This window comes from Microcaecilia unicolor, chromosome 1 (assembly GCF_901765095.1).
Source record: "Microcaecilia unicolor chromosome 1, aMicUni1.1, whole genome shotgun sequence".
NCBI lineage: Eukaryota > Metazoa > Chordata > Amphibia > Gymnophiona > Siphonopidae > Microcaecilia > Microcaecilia unicolor.
Genome location: NC_044031.1, coordinates 543737744 through 543755386, shown reverse-complemented (window position 1 = coordinate 543755386; position 17643 = coordinate 543737744). Strand labels below are relative to the sequence as shown.

The following is a 17643-nucleotide window of genomic DNA, read 5'->3' as shown; positions in this document are numbered from 1 at the left end:
TCATTTGACGGTATATATTGCTGTTAGCAGTACACATTTCTAGGAAAATACTTCAAACAGTCCAGCATCTGAGTCAGATTGAAAGGCATATTTTGTGGATTAAGTAATTGGAAAATTTGGCACAACAATACATAATATAAAAATTTTTGTTAAGTACCAGTCTTTCAGTGTAGTGAATGAAATTACTTTTTAATAAGTACATAGAGTTCTTACACTAAATGTGTTTAGAATTCGAATAATATGATTTACAGATGTAAGCTGCCCTTTTTTCAGTTGTATTCTGATTTATTGGACCTTATATTGACCATGTATAATTGTGTACCAAACTGTATGACATTTTTATTTTCATACTCTCCACATTGAGAGACTCTGCATGTGCATTTTACCCATGGACTTTGCATCTGTTTTTAAAGTGCAAATATGTGCATACAAAGTATCCATGGTCAGTTGCACCTGCTTTCTGTTGGAAGAGTTTTGCTAAGATTTGAAATGACATCCTCATCATACCAGACCAGTCCAGACTAATGGTTTATGAGCGTCTACCAGCAGATGAAGACAGAGAAAAGTAGTTCTTGTGGTTCACCCCTTAAGGGTATTGTGCAGTCTGGAGTGTTCAGTATTTTCTCTGTCTCCAAGCAGATGTTTGATGTTGTGTGCAGCAACTGTGTTGTGCTTTTCAGCGAGCTCCTGACCCAGTTCCAACTGGGTGTCAGTTGAACAGAGGGTTTCCTATTAGCTCTTTTAGTCTCTACCACTCTGGATGAGACAGGGTGACACTCAGCGGTGCTGGGTCCCTCCCCCCCTACACACACGTAGTGGTTCCTGAGGAGTTTAGGAGATTATGGACAACCTACAAGTAGGTATGTGAGATAGAGACCTGCATGGGAATGGGGTTCACAGGAATCCTGCAAATCCATGGGAATTCCCCCGGTGCTGCAAGGTTCCCTTGTGGACGGAAGCAGTTCCTGTGGGATTCCTGTGGAAGTATAAGCTGCACCTATGCCAGCCTCTCATCTACCAAGTTCTTTGAGTGCCACCTGTTCCTTTCTTTAACAGTGCAGATACAGAAAGTCTTCCATTAATCCTCTCTGCTCCCGGGCTGATGCACAGGCTTCAGCTCTGACACAGGCACAAGCATCAGAGGTCACCTGACCTACTGGCGCATGCATGTGGTGACCTCTGAGCACACAGTGCCAGCAAATCAGAGATGAGTCTTACATGTGCACACCAGAGTGTTCCACTCCAGCTTCCATTCCTTCCTTGCCTGCAGTGCTACAGCTCGAACCCAGAGAAATATTGAGAGAGCCGACTGGAATTGTTTTTCAGGTACCATTAAATTCTTGCGGGGATGGGTTAGATTTATGTCCCCATGCAGCTCTCTAATGTAAAATGAAGATTTTTTAAGACGAGGTAAGTGTCTTCACTGGACTCTTCCTCTCAATATGTAAGTGTTGTCATCTGTGTTTCTTACCATTCATTTTTCATCTGCTGCAAGAATAGCACGAGCATGGTTTGTGAGCTTAGCCAAAGGGCTTGTTTTTTTTTCTGAGGCTCTCATTTGCTTTTGCGTTGCCTTCATGTTCTGCCTCTCAGCGCCGGGGATATTCAGGGTCAGTCTCTACTTCTGCGCTAACTAGTCCCTTATTTTCTTACTCCTGTTACTCTATCTTATCTATCTATATGTTCCATCTTTGCTTACACCCTATGCTGTCTATTAAAATGTTTTATTGTGTATTGTGTTAGCATTGTAATGTAGCATACTTTGTCATACTTTGTATTGTTATTTGAATATTTTTACTGCTGTAATTGTCTATTGCTTATGTTTGACTTATTCTTGCTATACACCGCCTTGAGTGAATTCCTTCAAAAAGGTGGTAAATAAATCCTGATAAATAAATAATATGCCTCGTCTCTTCATATACAGAGCTTTCCTTTGCTACATTTAATCAGGAGCACAGCTCTATTTGTCAATGACGAACTCGCCTCCATCTTGGGTGTTGACTGCCCTCCTTCTTTGCAGGTTGAGCACAGCTCCCTCTTTGGATATGGCGCACGGCTCCCTCTGTGGATGTTGAGTACATCTTCATCCCTCTATGTGATAATCTCTGAATGTTAAGATCAGAATGATCTCTGTAGGTGCAACTTAGATCTATCTTTGGATAGGAAGCACTCTTCCATCTCTGATTGTTAAAGCACCTCCATTTTGAGGTACAGTGCAGCTTGCTTCCATCTCTGGTTGAAGACCATGTTTTCTTCTGCGGATGTTGAGTGCAGTCCCATCTCTGACTGCAGTGCTCATCTCCATCTCTGGAGGTAGTGCACCTTCTCTTCTCTGGATGTTGGTCTATCTTGGGAAATGCAACATGAATCCATCTATTACTGGATGCACCCTCCTACTGATGCACTGATCCTTCTTTGTAGAACAGGGCTCCATTTTTGATTATGGAGCTCAAATCTCTCCCCGAACCTGAAGTTCAGCTACCTTCTGTATGACATATGATTCCTTCTCAGGCTCTGGAGCATTGTTCCATCTCTGCATATGCAGCTGAGTTCCATCTCCGAATGAAATTCACATTTCCATCTCTGTACTCGACATCTGGCTCCTTCTGGGGCCGTGCAGCATGGCCCATCTCCACACAGACTTTTCAGCTATAGCTCTTAATGTGAGTCTAGGCTGAGTGGAGGGCACACTTTGTCTCTGAATAGGGAACTTTGGATCACATAGAGTTTTCTGACTGGTGTGCCTCCTTTTCCATGTCAGGGTTTGGTCCTTCTCCTGAGTAGCATGACCTTAAGTTTGGCAATGGGAAAGGCTTGGTTTCCAGCTCCAAGGCCACCTGTCCTGGGATGCCACATTTGCATCCGTTTTCATAGCACAGTTTCTGCCTTCTGGCAGAAGGATAGTATTATTTTAATGTAGTATTTGCTGGTATTCATCTTCCCTTACACTGCTGCTTCTTGGCCACATGGGCTTCTCTGCCTCAGAGTTCTGGCTCAATACCTGTTGGGTGCAACCCTTCCCCTAGGCCTACCTGTATCCCTAGTCCCTGGTGATCCAGCAGGGTTGTTTGGAGGTATGATCACAGCCCACTCGCTCCTGCCCCCTTGTGTCTAAAATGGCTGCCACGACCTCTCACTAAACCACCCGGGATACAGGTAGACCAGGGGCCTACCTGGACAGATCGAGGGTCTTGCTGGGAGAGGAAAAGAGGGGGCATTGTCAGGGGCAGAAGGGGGATCAGGTGCACTTTTGAGCTTTCCTAAATTAAGCCACTTAGCTATGCAGGTGCCAGCACCCATATAACCTGTGGTACCACCCCCAGCGTTGCCCCTGACCTGCCTACATTTTGCTTGGGCGGTCTGTGGGAATATTTGGCAGCACTCTCTGGTTAAGTGCCACTGAGTATCCTCACTTAGGCAGCGGGAAGCAATTTAAATGTGCAGGAGAGGATTCTGCCTGCTTAAATCACTTTGAATATCAGCCCCATACTTTTTAAGATTGGCTTTACTTTCATCTCCTCAGTTTGTCTTCCCCCATCATAACTCCTGTAAAGTCACTGGGTAGGGCATGATATTCAATCCAGTGCAGCATCTATTGTAAAGTTAGACACTGGAATTTTGTACTGAGGGGCTATGATTTCATGTCATTTTACTCCTTTTGCTTGCAGCGTTGGTTACAGTGGCAAAGAGGTGATATACATTAATGGGTTTGTGTGATTAAACCAAATTAATATCAGTTGCAGAAGAAAATCAGTGTACAAATAGAAGTGAGAAATTCAAATTGCACTGAGAAACATGGAATAGTAACCTTTGTTTTCATAAGTAACTGTTTTCCTAAAAATTAAAAACCAGCATTCCTTTACCTTTCTAGCTTATTTATAGTACGGATTGCCATTCGTTAAGGGGCCTCAGGCACATTGAAGAATCAGTAATCTAATTTGCAACCCCTGGCAGGCTATGAATTCAAAACTTGATGTACTAGCCAGCACAGGTTACTATAGTTAGGTTAGATTGCTGTAATTCATTATTCACAATTTATAGAACATATAAACCTAGAAAATGCCATGCTAACTCAGACTGTGGTCCACCGAGTATAGCATCCTTTCTGTGACAATGCCTAGTGTGGATCACTTGGAAGTACCTGTTGGAGAGATTCATTCCATTTTTGTACTCTCTGAAATAAGCTTGTGATCCCCGAGTCTATTTAACTAATAATAATTAATGAACCTTCCTTCACAAACTTGTCTAAGCCTTTTTTAAAATCCTATTAGTGTATGCACATTACCAAATCCACTATTGTATGAAAATGAAAGAATTCAGCAAGTGCGGGGGTAATTCTGTAATTGTGTATTTATAAACAGTCACCCAAAGGGCACCTGATAAGAACCTATTCTTCAAGAGCAATAACAGCAAGATTCAAGCATTGTTTTTATCCTGTATTCGTTACAGTAAACAAAACATATGGAGGTATAGGCATTACTTTTCATTTAACCCTCATAGGGGCCAACTTTCCTTAAATCAGGTATACAGGAGTTCAGGCCTTGAATGTTACAAATAGGCCAGGTTTTCAGGTTATCCCCTCATGAATATGCGATATAGATCTGCTTGGATGCTACCTCGATTATAAGCAAATCAGAGGATTTCTGTGCAGCATTTCTCTTATGCTCTGTATTACTTGTAAAAATACAAACGGTTTGCTTTAATCATGTGGTTGATATTTGTTTATAATGCATAAAAACATGATGCAGGCATAGGAGCCAACTTTTTAAAATGACTGGGGGTGCTAACCCCAACAGAAATTATCCCTCCCCGGACACAATTGAGGAATTTGTTCAATATTAGGGGTGCTTAAGTACCCACAGCACCGGCCTCTATAATGGTAGGTAGTCTTCAGTTTAGAACAGTACTGAGATGTATGTTTGCTATTGACAGGAATCATATGCCTGAGTTCAGCAGATTACAAGAGAAGATGATAAGGAAGAAAGGAACACGGGCATACGCATGTCAGTGCAGTTGGAGATCCATCAAGGAGCTAACGGACCTTGCATCAGATCAGCACCTTCACTGGGTTTGTGGTAAACATGCCGAGTGAAGTTTTCTAATGTTGTGCACCAAGGTTTTGGTACAATGAAGATGGATAACAGGCTGCCAGCCTGTTTCACACGGCTGTGAAACAGAAAGAGAAGCTTTATCATTCCTTTAATCACTGAAGATATATGGTCACTTACATATGTGAGATGGCCTGTTAACTGTGACAGTAATGTGGATACATCACTTTTTATTGTGAATTGCAAGTCACTTTTGTGATTATCCAACATAAGTCGTGGTCAGTGGAATATGCAGAAGAAAAGGTGTGTGAGACAATTTTAGAAAGAACAAATTTTACTAAGTACTTGCTCTTTGAAAGACGATCTTTAATTTTGAGCTTTGTAAGATGGACTTTTTAGCATTTTCTTCCTGGATCCTGAGAGTGGAATAGCCAGAAACTGGTACAGTTGGCAACCTTTCTGCATCGGTTAATGCTATGTTTATAACCAGACGGAATCTGTGTTGCAAGAAGTAAGATTTTGCAAATGAAAAATGTAACTCTTTTAGTAAAAGGTTTGTGTTGCAGCTTCATTAACATAGCAGAGCTGAAGAGCCATGAATACAAGATCCATGGTAGCTAATGAGATTAGTGATAAGTGGGGTAAAGGAACAGGAGAGAGAGTGTCTAGATTTTCAGAGTACCCTCCGCTCAGAATCAAGTACATATCCAAAGCATACAAGACTTTTTATTAGATGAAAGGTGAGAAATAATAGGCTTGGAATCACAGAAAGCCTGATTTAGAGGTCTATAGTTCTTAATCTTGATAAAGCCTATGAGAGTTAACAATATAAGGTCAATGTCATCAAAGATTTTTTTTTTCTCATTGTCGTCTATAGTAATACTTTTATGGGGTCAATCCAAGCACAAACCTGTCTCATTGGCTGCTTTATACAATTCAAAACCAAACCACCCTGTGTGATAAACAGAAAACTTCCTAGATCCACCATATAATATATATAGAAAATATTATTTTATAGCAATAGATTAAATCTTGTATTTTTAATAGTGTGAGAAAACTTGGTAGCAAATATATTTTAAATTATCATTTGTTTTGCTGCAGCTGTTTCAAACTTAGTTACCAGTTTACAAATTAAGGGCACTATTGACAATTTCTCCTAGGTGCACAAAATCTGAGAAAACAATCACTGGATAGGTTCAGAATTGGAGTTCAGTTTAATTAAAATAAAAAATAAATCCATTTCCTTGTAATAAACTTTCATTGCTCTCTTATATTGACTGAAAGTTGAGAAGGTATGATTTTTATTTATTTATTCAAATTATGTGGGAAGGGGACACTTGCTTCAAACGCAAACAACTGACAGGGACTGGGTGCATTCCTTCCTGGAATACCTAGCCTTAAGGGATCTATGGACAACCACCATTGGGGTAATCAAGCGAGTAATAGGCCAGCCACTACAGAGCACTCAAACCTTCTTGATGTTGGGAATATGTGACATAAGAGACTGAGGGCACTTGTCACCCAGTGCTTCTGAAATGTTTAGTTCTTACTGCTCTCCTTCTGGTCCACAAAGCCATTTTAAGATGGTGGACTCAGGATGTGGCTTCTCCAACTGAATCCTGGCTGATGCTTATGGGGCGCACAGCGATCTTTGAGCATTGGATGGCCAAGGCAGGTCGGCCCAGAATGATGATGCAGCATACACGGTTGTGGGATTGCTATTGCAGAGCTCACCCACCAGTTCTTGCAGATCTGGAAGACACGAAAGACCTATAGAGTTTTGTGGTTGTCCCCTTTGGGGGGGGGGGTTGAGTGGAGGGAGATAGTGTGTGGGGATCTGTGTGAATGTAAATATGTCTGGTGAATGGTTCGATGGGTGGGGTTAAAAACATAGAAAAGGTTCTAAAGATGTAAGGAGTGAGGGACTGATCTTCCATGGATCCAAGTGTGCTGGAGCCGGCTCGCAAGAGCTGCTTGTTAAATTTTGACAGCTCTTGCGAGCCGGTTGTTGTTTGGGGCGAGCCGGCTCCATTGCACGAGGTAAGCATGGCAGGAGGGCGCCATGCTTACCTCCCCTTCCACTCCCATCCATGTCTAGCGATGTCCTTTGCCCCCACCCTCCCCTCCCGCTCCCATCCGTCAGTTTCAATTACCTCCCTCGAAGCGCCCCATTATTTAAGGCCCTGCTGCCCGTCTCCAGCTGCCTTCCCTGCTTGCTTCTGAGGAGTTCGCGCCCTTAGTCCCGCCTTCGCGGAAAGGGAAATGACGTCAGAAGGCGGGACTAAGGGCGCGAACTCCTCAGAAGCAAGCAGGGAAGGCAGCTGGAGACGGGCAGCAGGGCCTTAAATAATGTGGCACTTCGAGGGGGGTAATTGAAACTGACAGATGGGAGGGGAGGGTGGGGGCGAAGGACATCGCTAGACATGGATGGGAGCGGGAGGGCATGGGAGGGAGGAGAATTGCTGGGCATGGATGGGCAGAGGGGGGCAGGGGAGAGAATTGCTGGGCATGGATGGGCAGAGGGAGGCAGGGGAGAGAATTGCTGGGCATGGATGGATAGAGGAGGGCAGGGGAAAGAAGAGAGTTTCAGGACATGGATGGAGGGGAGGGAAGGGAGAGAAGAAATGCTAGACATGGAGGGAAGATAGAGGAAGGAGATTAGATGAGGGAAAAGGAAGTGAGGAGAGAAACTGCACATGGATGGAGAAAATAGGCAGAAGCTGGATCCACTGTACAGTCAAGTCTGCGGAGGACCAGAAATGAAGAAGAAAGGAGGAAAGGAAAGAAATAAATGGAAAGGAAGCCCTGGAAACAGAGTCAAGGGAACAGATAGAGAGCAGCAGAATCAGATACTGGGCCAGCATGATCAGAGAAACAAAGTCACCAAACAACAAAGGTAGAAAAAAATAATTTTATTTTCATTATAGTGTTTGGAATATGTCCACTTTGAGAATCAGGTGCTGAATGTTAGAAGTTTAAATTTATTTGCTTATTTATGGCATTTTATCCCATATTAAACATGAATTAGATTGGAACCTGGGATCATTTAGTTTTTTTTTCCTGGAGAGAGTAATGCATTGCCCCCCCCCCCCCCCCCCCCCCCGGCTATAGCGAGCTCTGCAATTGTGGGGGGGGCGCCGAGGTGGACCGGGGGGAGAGCCTGTTGTTAAAAATTTACCAGCACACCACTGGATGCAACCCACACTTAAGTCATAACTTGGTATTGGTTCATTTTACTGGTTGGGGATGCTGACTTTAATTTTGGAATACCAACCAGAAAGGAAAGAAGAAACCCCTATGTCAAAAATACCTGGAACCAAAGTAGGGGTGAGCCAATGAGCTTCATGCGTCTCACTACTTGATTCTTGACACTAGCAGTTCTTTTGCTTCTAAATTGTACTTTATCATTTATCACTGGACTTGGACTCTGTCCAATAACATCCTCTCTCTCTCTCTCTCTCTCAATACTACATTTGACAGAGTACTTGTCACCCCTGAAGCAGGCGGATCACTGCAGAAATATGGCCCTTGTCAGGTCTTTTTGTGCTTTGTTAATAAAAGAGCTTTTAATATATATACTTTTGTTGGAAGTTCATTGGCCCACTCCTAGTTTGGTTCCAGGACTTTATTTTTATGACATCTGGTCTTGATTATTACATTTGCTGCTTGTTTTGTATTCTGTTTTCCATGTACATTGTATCAGTACATCATAAATAAAATTTACAAAAACAAAAAAAAGAGATGTATTTACCATGTTCTCTTAGGCCTCCACACCACTCATACAAGGTAGTTAGCACCCAAGAAATTGGCAGTGAGAACCAGCAACTTTTTCCACCTTCAAGAGTTTAAATGTGATTGGACAGATATCGACTCATCTAGATCAAGAACCACTACATAAAAGGCACAGCAAGATGACTGAAAATATCGGTGAAGCCCTGACGTGGCACCACACAGACAAATGCAAAACCATGTATTTACCTCCTTTTTCAAGTAATTCGTCTAAGATGGTATACAGCAAGTATACACTGGACATAGGCAATATACATTTCAATGCAATAAAATATTTCATATAACAGTACTCATTAAAGTGGAACAATTAGCTATATATAATTAGAGGCATATAACTTACCATCAGGCTTATTCTCAAAAGAGAAGGGCGCCCATCTTTCGACATAATCAAAAGCTGATTTTGGGCGTCCCCAACTGCTTCCCGTCGCAGGGATGACCAAAGTTCTCAGGGGCATGTCGGCGGCGTAGCGAAAGTGGGACGGGTTTGCCTAACATGGGCATCCTCGGGCGATAATGGGGAAAAAAGAAGGGCGTCCCTGACGAGCACTTGTCCGACTTTACTTGGTCCATTTTTTCTTACGATCAAGCCTCAAAAAGGCGCCTGAACTGACCAGATAACCACTGGAGGGAATCAGGGATGACCTCCCCTGACTCCCCCAGTGGTGACTAACCCCCTCCCACCCTGAAAAAAATAACTTTAAAAACTTTTTGCCAGCCTGAAATGTCATACTCCAGTCCATCACAGCAGTATGCAGGTCCCTGGGGGGCGGGAGGTATGTGTGCGTCAGCGGAGGCATAGCGAAGGCGTGGATGTCCTTTCAAACATTTTGGACGTCCTGAACTGCCCCCCCCCCCCCATACAGGGATGACCAAATTTCAAAGGAGTGGAGTGGCCTAGTGATTAGAGCACTGGTCTTGCAATCCAGAGGTGGCCGGTTCAAATCCCACTGCTGCTACTTATGATCCAAAATCCAAATAAATAAAGGGGATGTCGGAGGCATAGCAAAGGCATGGACATCCTTATCACAGAAACATCCACATTTTGGACATCCTCAACTGCCGTCACAGGGACGAAGGCATATCAAAGGACGTCCTTCACCCATACTCTTAAAAAAATATAAAAAAAGACGTCCCTGACGAGCACTTGGACGTTTTCACCTGGACTTGTGTTTTTCTAAGGTTGTAGACGGCAATTTATTTCAGGTTGTAGACGGCTATTATACACGCAGCTTGTCTGCATGTATGAAGTCATCTTTGGCATGCGCAGAGCAGCCACGCATAATGCTTGGCTGCTCTGCACTGGCTTCCCCTCCTTAGGAAGTAAATTGTGTGCAAATGAGCTAACAGCGAGCAGCTCATTTGCATGCGATTTCCTTCATGCATGCCCGTTCCTTTCCGAATCGCTAAGGAAAGGGCTTTTTCCGTTCCGTTAGTGCATCTGGCTGAAGGTAAGGGAGCTATGTACCTGGGAGCAATTTGTGAAGTCCACTGCAGTGCCCCCTAGGGTGCCCGGTTGGTGTCCTAGCAAGTCAGGGGGACCAGTGCACTATGAATGCTGGCTCTTCCCACGACCAAATGGCTTGGATTTGGTCATTTCTGAGATGGGTGTCCTCGCTTTCCATTATCGCTGAAAATCAGAAACAACCAAGTCCTGGGGACAACCATCTCTAAGGTCGACCTAAATTTGCTTATTTGGGCGTCTCCGACCTTATTATCGAAACGAAAGATGGACGCCCATCTTGTTTCGATAATACGGGTTTCCCCGCCCCTTGCTGGAGCAGTCCTGCGAGGACATCCCCAGGAAAACTTGGGCACCCCTTTTGATTATGCCCCTCCACATCAACAAAGTATGCATTAAAACATCGTAATAAGACAGTAAAGGGGTTAAAGTAGAACAAATAACATAGCAAAAGAGTTGAGAAAGATAAGGTGTCTAACCTTTTTGCATGTGCGTTTGAAAAATGTGTGTGGTACTAACTAGTTGCTTCACCCATTAAGGCTTGGGAGAAGTTCTAGATTTTCACTTGCTTCCTGAAGCATAGGTACCTTTGTGTTAGGCAAAGCTGTATTGGGAGTGAGTTGCAGAGTGTGAGGGCTTGTGTGAAGTCTGGGGTTAAAGTTGAAAGAAAAACGTGTAACCTGTTCTCTACAAAGGTCAGGGATTCTAGACATACCTGTAGCAAGTCACTTATACTCATAAGCTCTCTCCCGAGCCTGCTCCTGTAGGGGCATGGCACATGCTTAGTTGCCTCTCCACCAGGCTACCCAAACACTTTGTCTCTTCCTGGAATCCCCACCATTTCAATTTCAATATTCCACACTGGGCACCGTTTGGCCCTGACTTCCCAAGTCACAAAGTCAACCAGGGTGTAAGATAAACTTATCCTACCTCAAATCTGCTGCTGCTGCTTCTGTCACTTACAGGGTACTCTCTACTAAGGCCACTCTTCTCCCCCAGGCTCTTTTATTTTACTTTATTTCGGATTGCTAGATTGCTTGTACCAAAAAAGTTCTAAGTTGTTTATAAGGATTGAAAAGTATACTGAGACATTCCCTTGGGATTTACAACATACTTCGATTTGCTGTCAGTTCAGGTACAAGAGAACAGAATAGCATAGGAATTTTTTTAAGAGGGTCATTTGTTGTTGTTCTGTGAATTGTGTAAATTGTCTAGACTTAGCCTCAAGTCTTTTCAGATTTTGGGGCCTGTTATGTCACTAGCTGTGCATAGACACGGATCATTTTACACTTTTGGGGGAAGGGAATGTGAAGGGGGAGTTGTTATTGGATCTTCTCGTTCTTTTATTATTGGTAAAATTCACAAACATAATCAAATAGCTAGGACAATCTCCCGTAACGATTTTGAATAGCATGAATGCTAATTTGAACTGAATTGTAGCCTCCACAAGAAGCCAGTGTAGTTCTAAGTACAGATGGGAGATGTGATAATGTTTTTTTTTTCAGTGAACAGATTAATGATGGTCAGCGTCTGAAGACTGCTTGGATTTGGGAAACCAGCATAAGCATCAAGGCCAGTTATATCCTAAGTTCTCCGAGGACAAGCAGGCTGCTTGTTCTCACGACTGGGTGACGTCCGCGGCAGCCCCCACCAACCGGAAAAAAGCTTCGCGGGACGGTCGGCACGCAGGGCACGCCCACCGCGCATGCGCGGCCGTCTTCCCGCCCGTGCGTGACCGCTCCCGCCAGTTACTTTTTTTCCGCGACTGGAGAGAGTTGTGCAATTGCCTCTCTCTCTGTTCAGCCGCCGGATTTTTCGACCGCGTTTACGCGGATCGTCGCTTTTGAATTCCCGTTCGGTTTCCTTTTTCTTTTCTTTTGTATTGTTGAAAAAAAAAAAAAAAAAAGGGATTTCGCGCGTGTGGAGCACGCGCTCCCCTTTTCCCTCGCTTCTAGCGGGGACGCCACGTTGCGGCCTAGTGGCCGCTCGGTCGGTTTGTTTTTTCGTGGTGTGATTTTAGCCACCATTGCCGACTTTGACTTCGCCGACGCGATTTTTCCGTCGATGTCCTCGAAGGTCCCGAGTGGATTTAAAAAGTGTGGTCGCTGCGGCCGGCCGATCTCGCAGACCGACACCCACGCTTGGTGCCTCCAGTGCCTCGGGCCGGAGCACAATCTCAAGTCGTGTGCTTTGTGTCTCGGTCTCCGGAAACGGACTCAGGTTGCGAGGCAAGTTCTACGGGACCGTCTTTTTGGAACTTGCGCCGGCCCCTCGACGTCGACCTCGACGGCATCGGTATCGAAGGCCGGTTCTTCGGTACCGGTATCGATGCCCGAGACATCGGCACCGATGGCAGCGACCCCAGGAGAACAGGTCCCGTCGGCCCGCCGGTCCGCCGGTGAGAGTGGGGTTGAGAGGCCGCGTGGGCAGTCGGCCCCGGTCACTCCCTCAGCTCGTGAGCCACGGGACCGAACCCTGTCGGACCCGGTACCTCGAGACCGAGGGGGATCGACCTCCTCCTCCTCCATGCCCTCCGGCGCCGGTGACGTGCACCGGAAAAAGGACAAAAAGCGCCGTCACCGGGAGCCCTCGGTGCACCCTGAAGAGGAGTCGACGCCGAAGCGTCATCGCAGAGAGGAGAGATCTCCGTCGGTGGTGGAGGTACCGACGCGTCGGGGTTCCAGCACCTCGGTGCCGTCTCCTGGCCCCCAGCAGCTTCTGGCACCGACACCCTTACCGGCCCCACCGCCTTTCCCGGCAGCGGGCCTGGACGAGTGCCTCAGAGCCATCCTTCCGGGGATCCTGGAAGGGCTGATGCGCCAGGCTGTGCCGGCGAGCTCTAGCCCGGCGCCGGGGCTGTCGACACCGCCGCCGCTTGCGGTGCCGGTCTCGACCGCCACGCAGGTGGAGTCCCCGTCGACGTCGATGGAGGGAGCTCCGTCCTCGCCGGCGCGGGAGTCCACCGCTCGACGACACCGAGACCTCGGTGCCTCGACGTCGAGCCGGGCCCGGTACCGGACTCAGCTACATGAGCTAATGTCCGATACCGAGGATGAGGACTCGTGGGGGGAAGAGGAGAACCCGAGATATTTCTCCTCAGAGGAGTCTACGGGCCTTCCCTCGGACCCCACGCCGTCACCGGAGAGAAAACTCTCCCCTCCTGAGGGTCTCTCCTTTGCCTCCTTTGTGCGGGATATGTCTATCAGCATTCCCTTCCCCGTGGTCTCTGTGGAAGAGCCGAGGGCCGAGATGCTCGAGGTCCTCGACTATCCATCACCACCTAGAGAGTCCTCCATGGTACCGCTGCACAATGTCCTGAAGGAGACGCTGCTTCGGAACTGGGTGCGACCATTAACTAACCCCACCATTCCCAAGAAAGCAGAGTCCCAGTACAGGATCCACTCTGACCCAGAGCTCATGCGGCCCCAGTTGCCCCATGACTCAGCGGTCGTGGATTCTGCTCTCAAGAGGGCACGGAGTTCGAGGGATACCGCCTCGGCGCCCCCGGGGCGGGAGTCTCGCACTCTGGACTCGTTTGGGAGGAAGGCCTACCAATCCTCCATGCTCGTGACCCGCATCCAATCCTACCTGCTCTATATGAGCATCCACATGCGGACCAATGTGCAACAGCTGGCGGACCTGGTCGATAAGCTCCCGCCGGAGCAGTCCAGGCCATATCAGGAGGTGGTCAGGCAGCTGAAGGCGTGCAGAAAGTTCCTGTCCAGGGGGATTTTTGACACCTGTGACGTGGCATCTCGTGCTGCGGCCCAAGGTATAGTGATGCGCAGGCTCTCATGGCTGCGTGCCTCTGACCTGGACAACCGCACCCAGCAGAGACTGGCTGACGTCCCTTGCCGGGGGGATAACATTTTTGGTGAGAAGGTCGAGCAGATGGTTGACCAACTGCATCAGCGGGAAACCGCTCTCGACAAGCTCTCCCACCGGGCGCCTTCAGCACCCGCCCCCACGGGCGGGCGTTTTTCCCGGGCCCGGCAGGCTGCACCCTAGTCTTTTGCGAAGCGTAGGTACAACCAGCCGGCCCGAAGGCCTCGTCAGGCACAGGGACAGCCCCAGCGCGCTCGTTCCCGTCAACAGCGTGCGCCTAAGCAGCCCCCTGCGCCTCCACAGCAAAAGCCGGGGACGGGCTTTTGACTGGATCCACGGGAACATAGCCGCCCTACAAGTGTCCATACCGGACGACCTGCCGGTAGGAGGGAGGTTAAAATTCTTTCACCAAAGGTGGCCTCTCATAACCTCCGACCGGTGGGTTCTCCAAATAGTGCGGTGCGGATACGCCCTGAATTTGGCCTCCCTGCCTCCAAATTGTCCTCCGGGAGCTCAGTCTTTCAGCTCCCATCACAAACAGGTACTTGCAGAGGAACTCTCCGCCCTTCTCAGCGCCAATGCGGTCGAGCCCGTACCACCCGGGCAGGAAGGGCAGGGATTCTATTCCAGGTACTTCCTTGTGGAAAAGAAAACAGGGGGGATGCGTCCCATCCTAGACCTGAGAGGCCTGAACAAATTCCTGGTCAAAGAAAAGTTCAGGATGCTTTCCTTGGGCACCCTTCTGCCAATGATTCAGAAAAACGACTGGCTATGTTCCCTGGATTTAAAGGATGCATACACTCACATCCCGATACTGCCAGCTCACAGACAGTATCTCAGATTCCGCCTGGGCGCACGGCACTTTCAGTATTGTGTGCTGCCCTTTGGGCTCGCCTCTGCCCCACGAGTGTTTACAAAGTGCCTCGTGGTGGTAGCGGCCTACCTGCGCAAGCTGGGAGTGCACGTGTTCCCATATCTCGACGATTGGCTGGTCAAGAACTCCTCGGAGGCAGGAGCCCTCCGGTCCATGCAGTGCACTATTCAACTTCTGGAGCTGCTGGGGTTTGTGATAAATTACCCAAAGTCCCATCTCCAGCCAACTCAGTCTCTGGAATTCATAGGAGCGCTGCTGACTTCCCAGACGGCTCAGGCCTACCTTCCCGAAGCGAGGGCCACCAATCTCTTGGCCCTGGCTTCGCAGACCAGAGCGTCTCAGCAGATCACGGCTCGGCAGATGTTGAGACTTCTGGGTCATATGGCCTCCACGGTTCATGTGACTCCCATGGCTCGTCTTCACATGAGATCTGCTCAATGGACCCTAGCTTCCCAGTGGTTCCAAGCCACCGGGAATCTAGAGGATGTCATCCGCCTCTCCACCAGTTGCCGCACTTCACTGCTCTGGTGGACCATACGGACCAATTTGACCCTGGGACGTCCATTCCAAATTCCGCAGCCCACGAAAGTGCTGACAACGGATGCATCTCGCCTGGGGTGGGGAGCCCATGTCGATGGGCTTCACACCCAGGGTATGTGGTCCCTCCAGGAAAAGGATCTGCAGATCAACCTCCTGGAGCTCCGAGCGATCTGGAACGCACTGAAGGCTTTCAGAGATCGGCTGTCCTGCCAAATTATCCAAATTCGGACAGACAATCAGGTTGCAATGTATTACGTCAACAAGCAGGGGGGCACCGGATCTCGCCCCCTGTGTCAGGAAGCCGTCGGGATGTGGCGCTGGGCATGCCGGCACAGCATGCTTCTCCAAGCCACGTACCTGGCAGGCGTAAACAACAGTCTGGCCGACAGACTGAGCAGAGTCATGCAACCGCACGAGTGGTCGCTCCATTCCAGAGTGGTACGCAAGATCTTCCGAGAGTGGGGCACCCCCTCGGTGGATCTTTTCGCCTCTCAGACCAACCACAAGCTGCCTCTGTTCTGTTCCAGACTTCAGACACACGGCAGGCTAGCGTCAGATGCCTTTCTCCTTCATTGGGGGACCGGCCTCCTGTATGCTTATCCTCCCATACCTTTGGTGGGGAAGACCTTACTGAAGCTCAAGCAAGACCGCGGCACCATGATTCTGATAGCGCCCTTTTGGCCCCGTCAGATCTGGTTCCCTCTTCTTCTGGAGTTGTCCTCAGAAGAACCGTGGAGATTGGAGTGTTTTCCGACTCTCATTTCGCAGAACGACGGAGCGTTGCTGCACCCCAACCTTCAATCCCTGGCTCTCACGGCCTGGATGTTGAGGGCGTAGACTTCGCTGCGTTGGGTCTGTCTGAGGGTGTCTCCCGGGTCTTGCTTGCCTCTAGGAAGGATTCCACTAAAAAGAGTTACTTTTTCAAGTGGAGGAGGTTTGTCGTCTGGTGTGAGAGCAAGGCCCTAGAACCTCGTTCTTGCCCTGCACAGAACCTGCTTGAATACCTTCTGCACTTATCGGAGTCTGGCCTCAAGACCAACTCAGTAAGGAATCACCTTAGTGCGATTAGTGCTTACCATTATCGTGTGGAAGGTAAAGCCATCTCTGGAGAGCCTTTAGTCGTTCGATTCATGAGAGGTTTGCTTTTGTCAAAGCCCCCTATCAAGCCTCCTACTGTGTCATGGGATCTCAACGTCGTCCTCACCCAGCTGATGAAACCTCCTTTTGAGCCACTGAATACCTGCCATCTGAAGTACTTGACCTGGAAGGTCATTTTCTTGGTGGCAGTTACTTCAGCTCGTAGGGTCAGTGAGCTTCAAGCCCTGGTAGCTCATGCTCCATATACCAAATTTCATCACAACAGAGTAGTGCTCCGCACCCACCCAAAGTTCCTGCCGAAGGTGGTGTCGGAGTTCCATCTTAACCAGTCAATTGTCTTGCCAACATTCTTCCCCAGGCCGCATACCCGCCCTGCTGAACATCAGTTGCACACATTGGACTGCAAGAGAGCATTGGCCTTCTACTTGGAGCGGACACAGCCCCACAGACAGTCCGCCCAATTGTTTATTTCTTTCGACCCTAACAGGCTAGGGGTCGCTGTCGGGAAACGCACCATCTCCAATTGGCTAGCAGATTGCATTTCCTTCACTTACGCCCAGGCTGGGCTGGCTCTTGAGGGTCATGTCACGGCTCATAGTGTTAGAGCCATGGCAGCGTCAGTGGCCCACTTGAAGTCAGCCACTATTGAAGAGATTTGCAAGGCTGCGACGTGGTCATCTGTCCACACATTCACATCACATTACTGCCTCCAGCAGGATACCCGACGCGACAGTCGGTTCGGGCAGTCGGTGCTGCAGAATCTGTTTGGGGTGTAAATCCAACTCCACCCTCCAGGACCCGAATTTATTCTGGTCAGGCTGCACTCTCAGTTAGTTGTTCTTCGTAGGTCAATTTCTGTTGTACCCTCGCCGTTGCGAGCTTCAATTGACCTGGGTTCTTGTTTTGAGTGAGCCTGAGAGCTAGGGATACCCCAGTCGTGAGAACAAGCAGCCTGCTTGTCCTCGGAGAAAGGGTATGATACATACCTGTAGCAGTTGTTCTCCGAGGAC

At 48.0% G+C, this 17643-nt stretch overlaps 1 protein-coding gene across 2 annotated transcripts in view; it reads left to right on the top strand.

The window, feature by feature from the left end:
• Positions 1–6855, top strand: part of C1H8orf37 (chromosome 1 C8orf37 homolog) — a 41198-nt gene extending 34343 nt beyond the window's left edge. Inside the window, exon 6 of one of the 2 annotated variants that reach the window (XM_030216902.1) lies at positions 4933–6855. In XM_030216902.1, the coding sequence (XP_030072762.1) occupies positions 4933–5092 (160 nt within the window). In that variant the 3' untranslated portion in view covers positions 5093–6855. The remainder of the gene's footprint in view (positions 1–4932) is intronic. The other variant, XM_030216893.1, reaches the window with a different exon arrangement.
• The last annotated feature ends 10788 nt before the right edge of the window (positions 6856–17643 follow it).